Here is a 20,869-nt window from a genome sequence, read left to right as displayed (position 1 = left end):
GAAGTACTCTCCCTCAATACCAAATGTATCAATCACCTGGTTAAACATAGGAAAGTCGTAGATGACTGTACTAAACTCAAAGGTGATATAATACTTTTGCAAGAAACTTAGGGGCTGACTATGATGTCGGGTGGAGTTTCCTTCACCCAACACTCGGTCAGCGGTCCCAACCGCCTAATTAGGATGCGACCGAACTCTGTTCCAACGCATTCCTATACTTCACAATGGGAGCATATATTCTGGCCATAAACGGGCATGCTCCCATTGTAAAATAGGATAGGAGGTGTAGTTCATCCCTTAAAGTGCCTGCCATGGGGTGCAGGGATCAACAGCGGGCAGCATAGGTGCCCCCTCTGCCTCCAACCAGAGGTCGTGCACCCAAGGAGGTCCCGCTGGGGATACCAAAGTCGGGTTGCGACCACCTTTCTGTTGCAGAAAGGCCGGCACGGAAAGGTTACTACAAGAACAACGGAGGGACCCTGAAAACAGATACTCAGAGAGGCTGGCAGGGAAAGTATCAAAACAAGAACAAAAACCTCTCAGGCAATTGCTTTAAACATTGGTAATATATCCAAAACTCATTGAAATAAGTACATTGCCCCACACAAAAAAAATATTTTAGAAAAATATATTGTTTCTTTAATTATTTTACATAAGTTCCTTAGTAAATCACAAATAAATAATCATCATATATAAATCAATACATTGTGTAACCCAAAAGACCAATTTCTACATCCATCACGCATCTCCATACAATCCGCTCAATCACACCATTCAAATGCAACAGTCTCACCAGTTAGAACCAACTCAACAGCATACACTAAACAAATAATACAATTAACATACTATAACAACATACAGAAAGTATATACAGAAAAGAAGAAGATGAATTTCTTTTTTATATAACACACAAAAACGCCGACGCGCGTTTCGGACAGGAAGCCTTGGTCCTGAATTCCTTCGTCAGGGCGCAATTAATAGGTATAATCCAATTTAACAGTCTTTATCTTGATTTCAGATTATATAGACTTCAATCCAGGTTAATGGTATTTAGGGGGTTACACAGGGTACTCAGATGGCACGGAAAGGTTGCCGAAAACCGAAATTGGAACCCCAAGGGTGGAAAGAGCCGCTCTTGGGATTATTGGATGCAGTCCGACTGGCGGACGGACCCTCCGAGCCCGTTGGAAGCCAGTTGGAATGACTCTTCAGACTCCTTACCAACCGCCTCCATCATAATGAGGTAGTCGGAAAGGAATCCGACCGGCATATTACGATGCAGTCGGAAGACTCCGACCGATAGTCGGAGCCTTTTCAGACCGCACCGTAATCGTCCCCTAAGTTGGGACACAAAGAATGTAATGCCTAACGCTACCGAGGTATTCAAAGTATTTACGCCTCCCCAGACAATAAAAAGAAAAACAGCGCCACTACCCTGATAACTAATAAAGCTAACTTAACATCAGTAGATAGTACCCACTACAATGAAGCCCGATGGCTAATCACCCACATTCAAAATAACCAGTCTTCCCTTTATATTATGAACATTTATGCCCCTACAGCTGACGATCCTGGATTGTGGATCACTCTAAACAAACAAAAATGTGATTTACCAAATGACGCTAACATTTTCCTTGTAGGCGATTTAAACCTTTCATGGGATACTGTTTTAACCAGGCACTCTACATATAAATATATGCCAAACAAATCACATAAACAAATGAGGAACCTAAGTAAGTCATATTGCCTAAATGACATCTGGCACCTCTAATATCTGACTGGAAGTAACTTTATCAATAATAGACTATATACTAACTAACAATGTTCTAACACCAGCTACCATATCCTCCACAATTAAACCAATATTAATCTCAGATCATGCCTGTATCTCATTAAACTTACAAATTGACCTCAAACACCCCAGGAAGAATCAATGTAGTTTCAACTAAGAGTTCCTCAAACAGCAATCAAACATTGTGAAAAAAAACTGCACAGACAACTTCTTCCTAGAAACTCACTCTAATTACATCTCTAAGCAAACCATATGGGATGCCATGAAGCTATTATTAGGGGAGAACTCAATAATATTATTTCCAACATAAATACATGCACTAACAAATGCATTAACAAATTAAAATACTCAATCAGAAGTGAAATTATTTGCTAACATAAAATCGGGAACTCCTCTTACAGCTTAAGACATTAAAATATTAGTACAACAAGATTTTACGTTCCAGAGCACATGCTTGTGTACAACACAACAAAATGAAACTCTTTAAAGATGCAAAGAAAGCAGGCAAGGCGCTAGCAAACTACCTAAAAATAAAAAAGAATCAAAACTATATATCATCTACTAAGGACCAATCAGGAACGGTAGTCACGTACCAGACGGAAATAGCCAGTGTCTTCAGAGAGTTTTCTAGTGACCTTTCTAAACCTATGAAACTGCAACAGCTGAATATGAGAAATAATTGGAGACAATACAGCTCCCAGTAATTACACCTGTCTCAAACAACTTCTTTCTCGTACGGAGATTGTGAAGGCAATACATTCCCTTAAATTAGGCAAAGCACCAGGGCCTCACAGGTTCACATCTAGCTTCTAAAAAACATTCCAAAAATCAACTAATACCACACTTGGAATCCCTTTTTACTCATTTTGAAAACTCATGGGTTTCACAGGAACAACTTCTGAAGCCAATATCACTGTAATTCAGAAAGACAGAAAGGACCCTCTAGAAGTCAAAAACTCTAAACCTGGATTGCAACATTTATGCAAAAATCCTAGCAACCAGACTAGAAACAAATCCTCCCATCCCTCGTTTATAGATCAGAAACTGGCTTCATCAAAAGGAAGGCATGGTTCTGACGACATCAGACTTTTTTGCCATATCATGAAATAAGTTCAACTTAAATCATCAACCACAGGAGCAATGGCCTTGTATGCTGAGAAGGCCTTTGACAGGGGCTCATTGCCTTTCCTAAGAGCCGTCATGACCAAATTCAACCTCGGGATACCTTCATTTGCCAAACATTTGCCCTATATGCTTAAACCTTGACTGGTATAAGAGTAAATAGGACGCCTAGGGAACCAGGCAGAGCAGTCCCCATCACCGCTCCTATATCTTCTAGTCATTGAACCTCTTCTTCTATCAATCAGAGCAAACAAACACATAAAAAGTATCTCCTTTGGAAAACGTACCCACAAAGTTCCTAACTATGCTGACAACGTAGTCATATTTACACAGGAGGCGGACACTGCCATCTTAGCAAACCTATCCGAAATCAACTCCTACGCCCAAGTCTCTGGCTACTCCTTAAATGTAGATAAACCCGAAATATTCCCACTAAATAACTTAAGTCTCCCATATGTTATGAACAACACCAAACTACACTATCAAACCTCTCTTATCAAATACCTAGGCATACTCTTTAAAAACAACCTCGAAGACATGAAGAAGGCAAATGAAAACTACCTAATAAAGAAAATTAAAGATACATTTATGGCCTGGTGGGGTCATGTAGAATGGATTAAAATGATGACTGCCCCACTAATACGTTTTGTTTCCCCCATGCTACCCATTCAACTTTCAAATGCCTTTTTTAAAACAACTGACACTGCAATTTCTGACTGAATTCCTATGGAAAGGGAAGAAAGGAAGATTAGAACTCAAGCAACTAAAATTAAATAAAAGTTTTAAAGGCCTCAACATTCCCAACTTACTTAATTACCAACTTGCTTACCAATCAAACAGACCACATGGTGGTTGATCCCTATCACACCTGAAACCCTGCTTTGGGTTCTTATTGAAAAATTGCTGGTAAAACCTTATGCCCTTATCTCTCTGCTTAGTATAAAGACTGTACCACTACACTCCCACTCTATTCTCAAAGACACCATCTCATCCCTCAAATCATTGGTCAAACTGCTCCTGCACAAAATCTAAATCTCAGACTACGCTTTCCTATGGAACAACGCCAAAATTAAAATAGATGGCATTGATCCCTCTTGGATATCTTGGTCATCTAATAATAGCTTCTTCATAAAAGAGATAGGATCACCAAATTCTCCTATGACTTTTGCTGAACCACAAAAATCCTATAACCTCAAAAACATTGAATTCTACACTTTTCTCAAACTAAAGGTTGCAATGAAAAAGAACCCTATGCCACACAATTCAACCTAATCATCTTACTTCATAAATTATCTGCAACACCTCATGAAGCATTTCAGTTTATAAGTCCTTGAACTCCACCAACAAAAAAATCACATCAAAAATCCAATCAAATGGACTGAGCCAGACCACATCTCTTATAATCCCCCCTCAAAAAATATTCCATGGAAAGAAATGTTGACATACTCTTTTAAACAGTTAATCCCCACCCCCAACCTTCTACAATGCAACAATTGCCTTCTACTCTCTCTTTCCTCTACCCCTGTTGTTTTCTCTTTCTATTTCTGGGGTGCCCTAATGTCTTCCTTTAGCTCTATTCAGTAAAGGCCGTTATTTACTATAATTTGATTGCAGGATAGAGTTCAAAAGCACTTCTACAATACACACATCCATGCAGAGACTTAACTAGACACAATTTCCATAATCTGTAGAGAAAGATAAGATCTTAGTGTGCATTGCCATGTCTGAATCCTACCTCAAATTGGAATCCTCACCATAAAGGAGATAACCAATGTAAGCAGAACTTTCATCATAGTAGGCCTCCGAGTGTTGAATGCCATATGCTTCCTCATCCAGTCAGTGTTAAACCTCACCAGTTTTGCAAAAGACTAAAAATTGCTCTTTTCGAAAGGAACACATATAACCTGTATGTAAAGAGCACCCACCAAGAAAAGCTCTATTAAAACAAAGGCTCAAAGAAAAAGAAGTATATAAGAGCTAAGCAAACAATAAATAATATGTGGAAAGAAAAAACTGTTCATATGAAGTTATACCTAATGACCTGACTATGTATACATGCAGGAGCAGGAAATCAGCACACAATGCCAGAGACACTAAAGTAAATAAAAACAAGTAGTAAACTTTTTTTTTACAATTTGTATGAAAGTATCTAGCTTTGAGAATTAAGTCAGGGATTTTGTTAAAACAAGACTGTTCGTGATTAGTGCTTCAACTGAAGGCGGAGAGGAGACAAACTGTGGTTGAATTTATTACTGACTTAAAACTGGTGATTAGAAAGGTATGTAGCACCTTTGTAGAAAGCAGTTTGTTACATCTAAATGGAAATAAAACAGCAGTACATGGCAGCAAGTTACAAAGAGTTTTCCACACTAAAGATAGTCTGAAAACTGAACTATTCATTCCCAAGTGGAGCGCAGATTTGCCAAATCCCATTAACTCCGCTATCGAAGTGGAGTTTGCTGCCCACCATTTAACAAGCTCTCTCAAAAATGGCACTTGAGATGGGCAATGCCAAAACAGCCAATACACAATTTGCTAACCCTGGCCACTGACATAGCTTTCCATGCCATGCCAATACTGGTGTACCTGAAGATTGTGATTCTCTGGGACTTATTCTGCAACATATGTGTTGAAGGGGACATGTGCCCTCAGAGTTATTGAAGCAGTCAAAAATGCTTTGCTGCCTGTGAGATTTTCTTTACCTACTGCCATTCCCTGTCCTGGAGGAATGCATTGCACGTTCTTTGCTGCCTGCCTGCCCACATTTCCGGTAACAGTCCATGGGGACTGCAAAGTCCAGCTTGCTGTGTGCTGCGCACGGCCGCAGACGCTATCGACAAGCGCAAGGAGGCGCTTGATAGGCGGACGCAGCCTCCCGCAGTGCGGGACACGCGCGGGCCTGCCTGGGACGTTTCCGGGCAAAGCCCAGGCCACAGGCGGGCCCCTCTGCGCCCGTCCGCGTCTGGACGAGGCTGTGCTGTGCCAGGTCCTTTGGCTGTTTAACAAGGAGATGAGATGAAAAGAAATTAAATGAAATGAAAAAGAAATGTGTTAAGCGCGAAAACATTCACCCAAGGGTGTCAAGGTGCTAGCTCCTCAGGCGAATAAGTAAAAAACAAGCAAATCCACATCAAAGATTAAAAAGCCACATTTTTAATGCCTTTCTGAAAGCCAACAGATGAGTCTCTTCTTTTAGCCTTAACGGAAGTGAGTTCCAGAGACGGGTAGTGCCGATCATGAAACTTCTTCCGCCCTAGGCAGATTTTTTTACCTGGGAACTACCAAGTTTTGAGCATAGTTTGAGCAGAGATGACGGGTAGGAATATAAGGCTGCAGATTTTGTTTTAGGAAGACAGCTCCTATATTGTGAACAGCTTTAAAAGCTATGCAAAGGGCCTTAAATTCAATCCGCCTCTTTACCTGCAACCAATGTAGCTCTTTAGACAAACGTAGACAAAGATTTGTGTTGAGGAACATTCAGCAGCAAACGTGCTGCTGCGTTCTGCACAATCTGCAACTTAGTCAGGCATCTCTTCCGAAGATTGATAAAAAGGCCATTGCAGTAGTCGGCCTTAGACAGAACAAGAGCAGAGACCACTAATTTACATAAGTTGGCCGGGATAAAAGGAAGGATCCTTCTGAGTAATTTTAAGGTGTAGAAGGATGTTGACGTAACCTGGTTCACATGAGCTTCAAATGAAAGCATGGAATCAAACGTGACACCTAAGTTCTTTACCTTATTCACTGGGTTTGGTAGAGGGCCCAACTCTGGAGGCCATAATGCAGGAGACCAAAAACTCTTATGGCAACCAAAAAGAAGAACTTCGGTCTTACCAGAGTTTAATTTCAGACAGTTCGCTGATAGGAGCCCCTGGGAAAAGCCCCCTGGTATAGCTAGTGCACTGGGTAAGGTAACACATAAAGGTAAGGAGATGGGAAAACAGAAAACAATCATGACCACTGCTAAAGCCAGGCCGCTAACCTCATCGATCACCAATTTTTAACAACGGCGATGGGGGCAATAACAAGTGAGATAGAGTCAGTTGAGGAAAGACTGGGGGAAGCACAAATACGGAAGACATTGCATCGACTAGTCTGGATGCAAGCAAGTTCTGGCTCCATTCAGGAGGGGGGCCTTATTGACACTCTTTGCCCACCACCATCTAAAAACCTAAGACCTGTGGGAAAGCGAAGAAAGAAATATTACCCATGGTAACACAAATATATTATGATGGTATGCATCCCAGGGTCCTCCAGATTCCTGGAGATCGGTTATAATAGTCCCTATATACAAAAAGGGAGGCGGGTCAGACCCCAAATGCTATCGTCCAATCTCTCAAATTGGTTGCGCCTGCAAAATCATGGGATGAGTAATACTGGAGAGATTGGAGACCTGGATAGCAGAAACCGGGAAACTCTCTAATGTCCAATATGGATTTAGAAAAGGCCTCGGCACTGTTGAACAGTGCCTTAATCTGCACCTGGTCATAGGAAAATACACCATGGCAAACTCAGGGTCCTTATACCTTAGGTTTATGGACCTGACTTCTGCCTTTGACTGGGTGCAGAGGGGGAGACTCTGGGAGAAAATGCTTCTTATGGGCATTGACCCACCTATTGTCCATTATTTAGCAGCAATGCATCAGGGAGTCACAGGGAGAGTATGCTATGGAGCAGCTGGTGAGCATACTTCACCAATAAAGATGGACAGTGGGGTCCGTCAGGGATGCAAACTCACTCCTTTTCTATTCTACTTATACATAAATGACTTAGAAAGTCTCATCAGAATTGGAAACATAGACGTACCTACAGTAGGCAACAGGTCTCTACCAGCCTTGTTATATGCTGAAAATTGTGTTTTAAAGTCGAGAACTGGGGAGGGGCTACAGAGGCTTTTAACTGGTTTTAATGAATATATGATTGACCTTGGCCTGAAAACGAATGTTGCAAAATCACCTGTTATGGTAACCCGCAAACCCCCATCAAAAACAAAAACTTTTTATATAAAAAATGAAACACTGTCTCAGGTACCAACCTTCTCTTATCTAGGTATACGTTTTAATGAAAACAAATTGTGGTCCCACCTAGTTAATGCAAGGATTGGAAGCTTCAACAAAAATGTGGAGGCCATTTTTAGATTTACAAAAAAACTAGGCTCTCACCCAATAAAAGCCATTATGGACTGTTGTATTTAGCCTGTCTCTTTTCTGCCTATGGGATTTCACTGTCATTCACATGATGTCACCACTAGAACCTCTGGTGACATCATGGAGTGTTTGGGGCTTAGCCTGGTGATGACAATGAAAACCCACAGACAGAAAAGAGACAGGCTAAATATAACATGGACATTTACAAAGCATGAACATGCGCCGTCACTTTGTATGGCGCTGGTGTCTGGGGTTGTACTAACACCTTGGGCCTTCAGAGAGCAGAAAATATGATGCTAAAACATGTACTGACACTACCTAAAAGCACTCCCGCCATCATGTGTCATAACAAACTAGGTGTAACTCCATTGTCTTTTCACATGCAATCAGCACCTCTGATGCTTTGGCACAACATTTGGATAAAAGAGGAACCAGTTTTGAACCGCAATATAATTTTAGATTGTTTGAAACTGGATTGCGCAAAAAAAAAAATCCCTGGCTTTCTTATATCCAAGAACAACTAGAGAAGTTAGGATTGCAGGACTGCTTTAATACACCTGGAAACACTTCCACAATCCCAAAAAACAAGTTGAAAAGAGATTAGCTCATTTATCTTAAACAAGGAAGGAAATATTCAAAAATTGGTTATAAAAAGAGTTGTAGATCACTCATTGTTAGTTACCTCTCAAAGAATTAAACCCTACCTCTCTTTTTAGTTTAACCAAGCTAAAATGTTCGATTTGATTAGAAAGGATGGGTATTGCACATCTCCTGGTGTCGTATCCATGTGACTCAATTTCTGCACATTTCATGTTTGCTTGCAAACTTTATCTAGACCCGAGACGTATCTTTTAAAACCATTGTTAAGACTTTTAAATATAAGGAAGTGTTGACCAGCATTATGCCATTTACTCCTTTTTCAAACGATGAATTTACTTGTCTAATGATCTACAGGTATATCTCCTCTTCAGTCCGGCTCCGTAATATTGTTAGAAATGATTTTTTTGCATTGATTATGTCAGTTGAATTTTATCACGTTCATTAGTGTAATACAAATGTTTTTATTTGTTCTTTTATGGCTACAATTTAGCTGAATAAAGATTTTTGACTGACTGACTGACTGTTTTAAGCCAGGCATAAGACCTCATTAATGAAAGATTTTTGCCCGGGATTAAGTCGTTTTAAGACAGTTTCACCTTGAAACAGATCATTTTAAGACAGGCCTGATTTATATATATTTTTTCCTGATTAATAACACCTTTAAGACGATCTTATTACCAGGGCAGAACCCTTTGTAAAGCACCTTACCTGCATTAAAACAGTCATAAATCTTAAAACTCGAAAAGTACTTCAGACATGGGGCCATGAGTGTGTACATTAGATTATATCACTTAGCTTTGCATTTATATTGGACCTATGACCCTAAGAGGAAATCTTGGCCACTTTGTAATCAGGAAACAACAGCACAATTGTAATTTATTAGTATACTTTAAAAAAAAAATACATGTGTTGCTATCTATCTCTTCAACTTGACTAATATTCTTTGGGCCTGGTAGGCATGTGGGGGCTCAAAGTCCCAATATATTAATGCACCAACTAAATTATGTATGGAGTGATCATAATATCTTTATATTTTTTTCATATATACATCAGTGGATGCTTTTAAAGTGGGATTACAACTGCTTGTGGAATTTGAATTTCGAACTACTCGAACAAACGGAGTTCTACTCGGCATAAGTGGTCAGAAAATGGAAGGAATGGGTCTTGAATTGGTGAATGGAAATGTGAGTAAATAACGTTATCAACGTGATCCCATATGTAACATATCTGTGCATGTAATTACATTGATTTATGTATATAAATCTTTTATCTGGAAAATAAGCAAATTGATGTTTAGGTCTATTTAATATCATAGTTGCTTTTCATGATATATAGAGCTGGTGTTCATTGAAGGATAGATACCTTTTTTTTTTTTAGGTTCATTGCGGAAAACCATTAGGTGCCAAAACAGAACAGCCAATTATTATGATGCAGCATGGGCAATAAAACTCTGGTCTCCTATGCCAGAACAATTTTCTTTTTATTTATTTTTTTATTTTATTTTATTCAGGCATAATAAGTAGGATATCATTACAATAGTACATCAATTCTAAATAAACTCAAATAATACAGTATTATTAATAAATCGCAGGTTTTGGAATTCAAAGGAAGATTAGAAAATCAACATAAATAACATTAGAGAAATAGAAATTATAGAGCATTGTAAGCAAACTCTAAAGTCAATTATAAGTATAGTCAACAATCATCCAATACCACCAGGGACAATGCAATTTTTCCATTCAGTTATTGGTCGCCAAAGCATATCTCCTCGTAGTTTAGATCGTAACCCTCTTGTTTTAAATATTGCAATTTCATATCTATAAACTGCCAAAAAGCGTGCTAACCACATCTGAAAACTTGGAGATTCTACATCTTTCCATCTCGCAGATAGAAGTATCCTGAATACAGCCATGCCAATAAACACTAATCTTTCTTCAGGTTTTTCCAGATTTAAGGTATGGTCATGGCCAAATAAAAATAGAGTTTCGGATTCTGGTATTTTATGTCCAAAAATTTCTTCCCAAAAAGAATTTATCATACTTTTAAATGTGGTCAAATTAGGACAGGTATAAAACATATGGGTATGGGTTGCCGGCCCTTGAGTGCATCTTGGGCATAAATCATTCTCCCGTTTGCCCCATGTAAATAATTTAGCAGGGGTAAAATAAAGGTCAAAGATAGTTTTGTACAGTTGTGCCTTAAGATTACTTGCCATCAATAACTTTTGGCTCATATTTAATACCTGGTTTAAATCTACATTCAGATTGTTCAGTTTTAGCACCCACTTTTTTCAGTTTTGTCAAGATCATCATTCTTCATGCTTAAAAGAATATTGTATAAGGTTCCAATTCTGGTGTTTGTTCTAAATATTGCATCCATAATTTCATACTTATGCAAGCAAATTAGTGATTCCTTGGCTTTTAGTGTAGCAAATATCTGTGCAAACTTCAGAAAATCTCCATTCGGTAGTTTATATTTAATTTTTACAGCTAGGAAAGTTGTATCATAGTCATTTATTAAAAAATCGCCTATTGTCTTAATCCCCATCTTGGCCCACTGTTTTAAAAAGGCATCTGAATCCTGTCCTTGAATAAGATTAGAATGAAAAAGTGGTGTATAGCGATTGACTTTCTCAACTTGACTATATTTAGCAATTTTATTCCAGGTTTTCCAGGCATTAACCATAATTTCACCTTTAAAGTCTTTATAATTTCTTGTCTCAGTTTTTCGCAATAACAAGCCTTTTGCCTCCCGACCAACCAAAAGTTCATATATTGGCGGTATTTCAGCACGGCCCTCTGGATTCTCTTCGCTATATCCTTTAAACATAGGTGTAAACTGTTTTAGCTGTGCTGCCCAGTAATATAATACCATATTAGGTATAGCAAGGCCACCTTTATCAATGGGAAGAGACAGTAGCTCAATAGATCTCCTAATTTTCCCATTCTGCCACACGAACTTAGATATAAGTGAATTAATCAACATTAGAGTCTCTTTTTTAATGGCTAGTGGTATTGCTCGAAATAAGTAGAGACATCTAGGTAGCGTATTCATGTTAACATAATTAACTCTCCCTATAATGGATAGGTGAAGGCTATTGACCCTTTCAAAATCTTTCTTGATTTTTTTCAGTAATGGATCGAAATTAATTTGCGAGATTAACTTAGTGTTTGCACAGAGTTCAATGCCCAAATAAGTAGCTTTTTCGGCTCTTCGTGGGTCCATACAAACTGTGTCGGCTGTACTTATTATAATCGCCTTTCCTTTATTGAGAGAATATCCAGAATAAGGCCCAAATTCAGAAGTAATTGCCTCTATTTCATGAATAGCTTCTGTCGGATCGGATGTGACGATCGCAATGTCGTCAGCATAGGCCAGTACTTTCGTTTCAAAATGATGACTGACAACAGGTTTAATATTAGTGCTCTCAAATAGTTTCAAAATAAGAGGGTTGATATATAAAGCAAATAACAAAGGCGAGCACGGACAACCTTGCCTAGTACCTCTTGTTATATTGATATATTCAGAAAATAGTCCGGCCGCGAGAACTTTGGCTTTGGGGCGGTGATACATTGATTTAATTGAGTTAATAAATTTGGGGCCAAAATTATTGCGTGTCATAACTTCCCAAAGAAATTTCCAGGTAACACGATCAAAAGCTTTCTCAGCATCCAGTAGAATCAATGACATTCGCTCCCCCCTGGCAGTCGTGGCATCAAATAAGGCAATTGCCCTGCGGATGTGATCTGTGGTTCCCTTTCCAGGGATGAAGCCATGTCGCCATGGGGAAGCGAGCTGTTCAATGACCCCACTGAGCCTGAGTGCTAAGATTTTTGCATTTAATTTGGAGTCCGAATTGATAAGGGATATAGGACGGTATGAGGTGAGAAGTTCAGGAGATTTTCCCTTTTTTGGAAAGACGATTATATTAGCTTCCTCCCAAGAAATTGGAGGTATACCATTAAATTGTATTCCAAGAAACAGATCGTGTAAAATCGGTACTAACTGATGGCTAAGTATCTTAAATAGCTCAATCGGTATCTTATCGGGACCTGCTGCTTTGCCAGATGCTAGTAATGATAATGCGGCACTAACTTCTGCAATTGTAATTTCTTTTTCAAGATCCTCCCTTGTATCGTTGTCCAATATTTTCATAGCCTCGGGGTTGCTAAGAAAGTTGTTTAAAAAAACTTTTGTTTCTGTCTCAGACCTCTTAGTATCCTCTGTGTATAGCTTCTGATAATACCTCTGAAACTGGGAATTAATTTCAGTTGCGTGAGTAAAGGTCTGCCCGTTTTCTATTACAGTAATGATGTCTCTTCTTGTAGTTTTCTGGCGCGTACTAAGCGCCAGTTGTCTGCCCACTTTCTCTCCGCTTTCATAAACTTGCTTTCTATGTGATTGATAAGTCTCAGCAGCTTTCTGACTTAGTTTAGAATTTAATTCTGATTTTAGTATAGCTACCTGCATCATCACCTGACTCGTGTCTTGTCTTTGCCTAATTTTACTAATATGTTCTTCTTCGGCTTTAGCTAAAGCAGCTATTTTTATTTCATATTCTTTTTTTTTCCCCATTCCTAATTTTAGATTGGTAGTTAATGGTTTCCCCCCTTAGAGCGGCTTTATAAGTATCCCAAACAATATTTCTTGAGGCACTAAATCGATTTATACAAAAAAATTCCTCAGTCCAGGCTTTAATGAAATCGATATATTCTTGGTTGCATAGTAGTTTCCTATCAAAGGACCATGTTGTTTTTTTAATATAATTAGTATCATATTCAATTGATAATAGTAGGGGATTATGATCTGATAATGTTTTTGGAAGTTTCTTTATGTGTGAAAAGGATGTTAAATCTTTAGATGTAAAAATGTAATCTATTCGTACGTATTTTTGGTGGGGGTGTGAATAATACGTATAGCCAGAGTCTGTTGGGCTATTTTGCACCCAAATATCAGTTAGCCCAAGGCTACATATTAAACTACTAATAGCCCGATAAACCTTTGGTTTCCGGCCAATATACTTTAATCTGGTTACATATGGTGACAAGGGTGGTGTTAAAGAAATGTTAAGATCGCCGCAGAAAATTAATGGACCTTGCCACATGGCTAATTCTGCTTCTAACTTTTCAAAAATTATAGGATCATCCTGATTAGATCCATAGACAGTACATATCGTAATTCCACTTACTAATTTAGCAATTGCCCATCTCCCATATGAATCTGATGCACAGCGTATTCCTTGTCCATGGCAACTCTTAGCCAATATTGCAACCCCCCTTATGTTTGTCGTTTGAGATGAAGCTACTATTAGATTATATCCTTTCAGTCTTAGTAACGCTATTTTACTCCATGGAATATGGGTTTCTTGTAGGCATAAAATGTCTACAGGATACAGCTTTAATAATTCCTCAAGTCGTACTCGTTTATCTCTAGTCAGTAAACCTCCTATATTCCAGGTTTGTATATTAAGCTTACCCATTATTAATATGGTAGTTTTGTCGATTAATATTACTCAAGTCATATTCCATGTACATACCCTGCTTTGTATTTTCCAAAATTAACTCTGCTCCTACTATTATGCCTGATTTTTTTCCATTTTCTCCTTCCCCATCCCCCTCTCCCCCCCTCCCTCTTCGTCGTCCCTCCCTCTTGCCCACCCCTTCTCCATGCCCTCCCCTCTTGCAGAGGCTTTCAGACTCAACCAGAGTCTGTGTGATGAAGTTGATGCACTTCTACTGAGCTACCTTATCAAGTTTTTAAGAAAAGTATCATAAAACAACAGAAAAAAAAGGGTAAAAAAAAAAGGATTCTACATCACATTCACATGTATCATATCATCTCTCAGAGCTATATTCAATCTATATTCAATATATCATACATCCCTAATTTGTATCTCCATTTGCTGCGCTACTGTCTCAAAAAAAAAAACACTTCCTTCACGCATCGAGAAGATAATGAAGAGGACATATCTCACTGTAAATTATTAGATTATTATGTCCCAGGTGACGTAAATTCTATATAAGATATTTCATCTAAGTATGCTTTTGCTTTTATTTCTGACTGAAAGAACTTTGTCTGGCCACGATGGACAATCTTAAGAGTAGCAGGGTTGTTCAAATAGGCCAGAGTGCCTTTCTCTTGAAAAGATTTAATCAACATTCGTAACCTCCATCGTCTTTCGACAGTTGCATGGCAGAAATCAGGTCTCGAAAAGAAAGAAAATCCATTACAAGCTATTTTCCGGTCTGGTCTCGCTTTCTCTGCCACCGCCTGCCTAAGTAGGAAATTACCAAAATACACTAGAACAGTTCTTGGATATAATCCTAGTTTCGGCGGTGGATTAAAAGGGAAACGATGTACCCTTTGAATTTCAACTTCCCAGTTCCAGTTCTGTAATTCGGGCATAGCTTCGCTAAAAAGTTTAATAATGAAAGCTCGAATATTTTCTCCCTCAACTTTCTCTGGTATCCCCAGGATGCGAAGATTATTACGGCGCTGCCTGTTTTCAAAATCTTCAAGCTTCCATTTGATATCCATCAGTTCTGTTTCCTGTAGCTTAATTTTCTCACAATTTTCGGAAGAGTCCTTCTCTGCTGCCATTACCCTTTGTTCCATTTCAGTTACACGCTCCCCAATCCGTGTGCATGTCTTAGACAGTTTTTTTACAACCCCCTGCATTTTACGCAAGGCTATACGAGATCTTTTGCTGTCCTGAGCAGTCTCTTCCCTGTGAGCTGCTATAGCTTGAAGAATGGTCTCCACTGCAGAGGGGGTTATTGCTGAATCATCTGGCATATCTGAGGAGGTAGCTTGATTATAGTCAAGTTGAACTGTTGTTATTTTCTTTAGTACAGTTCTTGCATTACCTTTGGGCTTAGTCTTCACAGTATTAGGCTTCTGCCTCCCCTCATCATAACTGTCTTCTGAGGAGTATATATGTGTTTCTGATTCATCTTCATCCTCAGTCGATTCATAGCTTTCAGACCATTCTCCTAATATGTCAGCTCCAACCTCTTCAGTGTCATCAGAAAAAGAGGAGAACTCAGTGAGGTCTTTTTCCCCCTCTGGTAGTTGCCCTGTTTGTGCAGGTAATTGTAGAACAATACTTGGAAGCAAATCATTGGCATCTTTATTTACTGTAGTTAGTTTAGAAATTTGAGATGCCCCGGGTACACCTGGTGTCTCCTCCGAAGCTGTTAACTTATCTAAGCCTGGAGTTGTTACAGTTGCGCTAGGCTCAATCTGATTGGTGTTTGTCATAGGTGAAGTCTCTTCAGGCACAGGATTAGTCTGTTCATTTTGCACCCCTAGTATATTGCCCCCAGGACCTGAAAAGGACATTGCCCGGCCCGCCTCAGGTTGCTTCTCCTCATCCACCACTATTACTATAGGCACATCAATTGAGCTGTTTTTGGAGACCTCATCAATTGCAATGTTATTAATATCGAGAGTTCCCACTTTCAAAACATCAGTTGTGATTGCTATGTTTTCAGGGGTAATAAGGGAGTTGGATGTTCCCTCTTCCGGGTCAGGAATAGCATTTAGTTGCCCCTCAGTTGAAAGACTCTGGTCCCCATTCATTACTGGAGTAGATACAGTCTCAGTCTCTAGTTCAGTCTCTAGTTGTAAGTTATTCTGATTTGGGGTCTTTCTAAGCATTAACTCGAGCACAGTCCTCCCACCTGCACTGCTTATTCTTCTGCGAGTTGCTAAAATTTCCTGCCTTGAGGTACCCAGGGGAGAACCAGTTGCAGCTACTTGCTTTTTAGCTTTTGCTGTTTTTACCTGTAGCTGGTCTTCGCCGTCCATTAGTCCTTCACGTTGCTGTCTCTCTGCTTCCTTACGCAGCACCCTTGCCGCCTTCGCAATCCTGGCTCTGGTCGCTGCAGCTGAGGCGCTTTTTGGCGGCATCGCTGTGTCCTTTTCCCTCGGCGCCTCCCTTCGCAAAAGTTTCTCTAATCGCCAGACCGAGCCACACACAGTGGAGCTGGCGTTTTGCCGCGCTAATTCCCGTAGCTGACACGCCTTCCGTAGAGCTGCTGGCTGTGTGGATACTGTTTCCTTGGAAACGCCGCGTAGAGGAGCCGGGTTCCACCAGAGAGTAAGTGTATCCAAGTACTTGAAGATTTTTAGCACATTATAGCAGTATCGCATTATCGTGCTGCCGCAGGAGCCTGTAACTGTATCTGCCGTAGGAGCCTGTGACTGTATCTTATCCCCAATTTGGATGTGTCAGTTTCAGTTTGGCGAGAAAGCGGTGTAGCCGTACACGCTCTCATTGAATGATTTTCTTCGTGGCGCCCGGGGTTTCAGCTTGTCGGCATACCAAGATATCGGCGTGTCCTTTCTGTTTACTTCGACCAAGCAATCAGGGGCTTTCCAAAACTCTCCTTTCTTCATACCTTTTTCTCGAACCCTGTAAGCATTTTGCTAGAGTGTATTATAAAAAATACGTGTTCTCTCCGTGTAGAATCCGTCACAAGAGCGATCCGACTGGTCACATCATCGGAGCTCAGTAGAGTGCTGCAATCAGCCTAGCGTCTAGGCCGCCATCTTGCCCCTCGCCAGAACAATTTTCAAGTAATAGAGGCCTGCCTTATTAATTCGCAAGTACTAGTCAAACAGTTTATTTTTGCACAAGGACTTTGTTTACATCCGTCTATTAGGTTGGAGTACAGTGTTCTAAAGAAATATCAAGCTTCTCCCATAAATGAAAAGGTATTGGCAAATAGAATAGGTCTTGCCCTTCTAATGCACGCGCATTGCTGTTGGTTTTGCAAATGTTTGTCTGTAAAGTATTGTTTAATAAAAAAGTTTAAAAGAAATAAACATTTGATAATATTGGAGGAAAATGAAACAGATGCTGTCTCACTGTTTTCAATCTTTATAATATCATGACTTATTTTTCAAACACTTTTTACTGAGGGAACTTTGAACAGAGTTTTCAAAAGAATAATAACTAATTTACTTTGCACAAAATGTAGCTTTTTGGGTTACCAGGAGAAGTTTCATGATCAGTACATCTTCTGACTCAGATACTAGCTAAGTCACTACAGCATATGGTTATACGGTCGACCCAGTCAAATATGTGAGACAAGCCCATCAAAGCTAGGTATAGCGAGCAGCGCTATTCCATAGAATATTTACCGATTATGAGGTGAAGGTTTAAGCATTGTTCCTGACCCAGCTGTGAGAAATTGGGTTATTGGTGAAGCCCCACTCGGCAACAACCACAGTACTTGTCAAGGTCTCCGACCTCCGGGACCACGCACTCAATTCAGCGAGGACATCGCCAACTTAGTCAGCCCGCATGCCCTCCCCTCCGCTGACTACATCCTCCTGGGGGACCTCAACTTCCACCTGGAGAACAACAACGACCGCAACACCAGCACCCTGCTCGACAACCTCGCCAATCTTGGACTCAAGCAGCTGGTGTCCACCCCCACCCACCTCGCCGGACACACACTCAACGCCGTCTTCTCATCCAGCACAGACATCACCTTCAGCCACGCCACAGAACTTCAATGGACGGACCACAGATGTGTCCACTTCACCTTCAAAAGAACGACGATCCACCACCGCCAGCAACAGGCTGCCCGCAGAAGCTGGAACAAGATCACAGCCGACCAGCTCGCCACCTCCCTGAGCCAGCACCCTCCTGCCAGCTCAGCGAACGCCAGCCATGCCGCCGACAACCTCACGAAGTGGATCAGCAACTGCGCGGACGAACTCGCCCCGCTGAGGACCCCGCCCAGCAGACCCGGCAGCAAGAAAGCCCCATGGTTCACCGACAAACTCAAGAGCTCCAAGAAGAACTGCCGAGCCCTCGAGAAAGTCTGGAGAAGGGAACCAACACCGGACAACATGACCACCTTCAAGCTTGCCACCCGGAAGCACCACCAGCTGATCCGCGCCGCCAAGAAAACTGCATTCAAGGACCGGCTGGACAACAACGCACACAACTGCAAGGAACTCTTCAACATCGTGAAAGAGCTATCCAACCCCAGCGCAGGAAACAACGACATCACCCCATCGCAAGACCTCTGCAACTCCCTCGCCTCCTACTTCCACAACAAGATCGCGGACATACACAACAGCTTCAGCACCCAACCAACGCACTCCACGTCCGAACCACCGCCCCCCACCACCACCCTCCGCGCCTGGACGCCGATCAGCACCGAAGACACCGTCCGCACGATGAACTCCGTCCACTCCGGATCTCCGACCGACCCGTGCACTCACCACGTCTTCAACAAGGCCGACGCGGTCATCGCACCCCACCTGCGGGACATTATCAACACCTCCTTCGACACCGCCACCTTCCCCGAGAGCTGGAAGCACGCCGAACTCAGCGCTCTACTCAAGAAACCCACAGCGGACCCCACCGAACTCAAGAATTACCGCCCCATCTCGCTCCTCCCGTTTCCAGCCAAAGTCATCGAGAAGACCGTCAACAAGCAGCTGGCCGCCTTCCTCGAGACGAATGGATCCCTCGGCCCCTCACAGTCTGGCTTCCGAGCCAACCACAGCACCGAGACCGCCCTCATCGCCGCCACCGACGACATCCGAGCCCGACAACGGAGACACAGCGGCCCTCATCCTCCTAGACCTCTCCGCGGCATTCGACACTGTCTGCCACCGCACCCTAGTACAGCGCCTCAGCAACGTCGGAATCCAGGAGAAGGCACTGGAATGGATCATCTCCTTCCTCGACGGAAGAACACAGAGAGTCCGCCTACCACCGTACAAGTCAGAGGCCACCGAAGTCATCTGCGGCGTCCCTCAAGGATCCTCGCTGAGCCCCACCCTCTTCAACGTCTACATGAGCCCCCTCGCGGCCATCGCATGCCAACACAACCTCAACATAATCTCCTACGCCGACGACACCCAGCTGATCCTCTCCCTGACCAACGACCCCGCCGCCGCCAGAGCCAATCTGCACGAAGGGATGAAAGATGTAGCCGAGTGGATGTCGACCAGCCGCCTGAAACTGAACTCAGACAAGACGAAGGTCCTCATCCTGGGCTCATCGCCCTCCGCCTGGGACGACTCCTGGTGGCCTCCAGCCCTGGGCACCGCACCCAAACCGACAGACCACGCACGCAACCTGGGCTTCATCCTGGACTCCTCCCTCTCCATGACCAGGCAAGTCAACGCCATCTCCTCGGCGTGCTTCAACATCCTACGCATGCTACGGAAGATCTTCTGGTGGATCCCCACCGAGACCAGGAAGACCGTCACCCAGGCCCTCGTCACCAGCCGACTGGACTACGGCAACGCCCTCTACGCCGGTACCACCGCCAAGCTCCAGAAGAGACTCCAGCGGATCCAGAACGCCTCAGCCAGACTCATCCTCGACATCCCACGAACCAGCCACATCTCCGGACATCTGAGAGACCTGCACTGGCTCCCCGTCAACAAAAGAATCACCTTCCACCTCCTCACCCACGCACACAAAGCCCTACACGACCAAGGCCCGAGCTACCTCAACAACCGAATCAACTTCTACGCTCCCAAACGCCACCTCCGATCAGCCAACCACGCCCTCGCCGCCGTCCCCCGCATCCGAAGAGCGACAACAGGAGGAAGGTCCTTCTCCTACCTGGCCGCCAAGACCTGGAACTCCCTCCCGACCGACCTGCGCCTGACCCAAGACCACCTCTCCTTCAGGAAGAAGCTGAAGACCTGGCTGTTCGAGCAGTAACGGCACCCCCTCCCCCCCAGCGCCTTGAGACCCTACGGGTAAGTAGTGCGCTCTATAAATGTCTTTGATTGATTGATTGATTGAAGGTGAACCACAATGGTCACTAAATTATCCTGTGCTTAACCATCTGGTAGCTTGGCACAATAGCAGTCAGGGTTAACTTAGAGGCAATGTGTGAAATATTTATGCAGCAGTCAAACAGTAATAAAGTGAAAACACAACACAAGAAAAATGCTAATTAGTAGACCCAGCAATATTACATTTTAAGTTTTTTCCTAAAAAGAGTTCAAAAGCTCAAAGTGCCAAATGTGGTTATCTGGTCATGAATGGACCAGGACAAACTCACAAGTTCAGGTCGACCACGATGGAGTGCAGGCTGGGTACAGGGACCACGTCTAAGAATTGTACGTTATGTCCTTGATACCAGGCTGTGTTGGTTCCAGTGAGGAGGTGCAATGACTGCAATGTGAGGTTTTGCATCAAGTTGTGTCACGCTCTGTCTGT

The 20,869-nt window shown here is 42.1% G+C and overlaps 1 protein-coding gene across 7 annotated transcripts in view; it reads left to right on the top strand.

Annotated features, from left to right (window-relative positions):
- LAMA2 (laminin subunit alpha 2) overlaps positions 1-20,869 on the top strand; it is a 3,858,378-nt gene that overhangs the window by 3,816,165 nt on the left and 21,344 nt on the right. For all 7 annotated transcript variants that reach the window (XM_086927001.1, XM_086926997.1, XM_086927002.1 and 4 more), the window contains one exon: positions 9,715-9,845. In XM_086927001.1, the coding sequence (XP_086783127.1) occupies positions 9,715-9,845 (131 nt within the window). The remainder of the gene's footprint in view (positions 1-9,714; positions 9,846-20,869) is intronic.

The sequence above is a fragment of the Lissotriton vulgaris genome, chromosome 6 (assembly GCF_964263255.1).
Source record: "Lissotriton vulgaris chromosome 6, aLisVul1.2, whole genome shotgun sequence".
Classification (NCBI taxonomy): domain Eukaryota; kingdom Metazoa; phylum Chordata; class Amphibia; order Caudata; family Salamandridae; genus Lissotriton; species Lissotriton vulgaris.
Note: the sequence above shows the minus strand (reverse complement) of the source record. Positions and strands in the feature narration are given on the sequence as shown.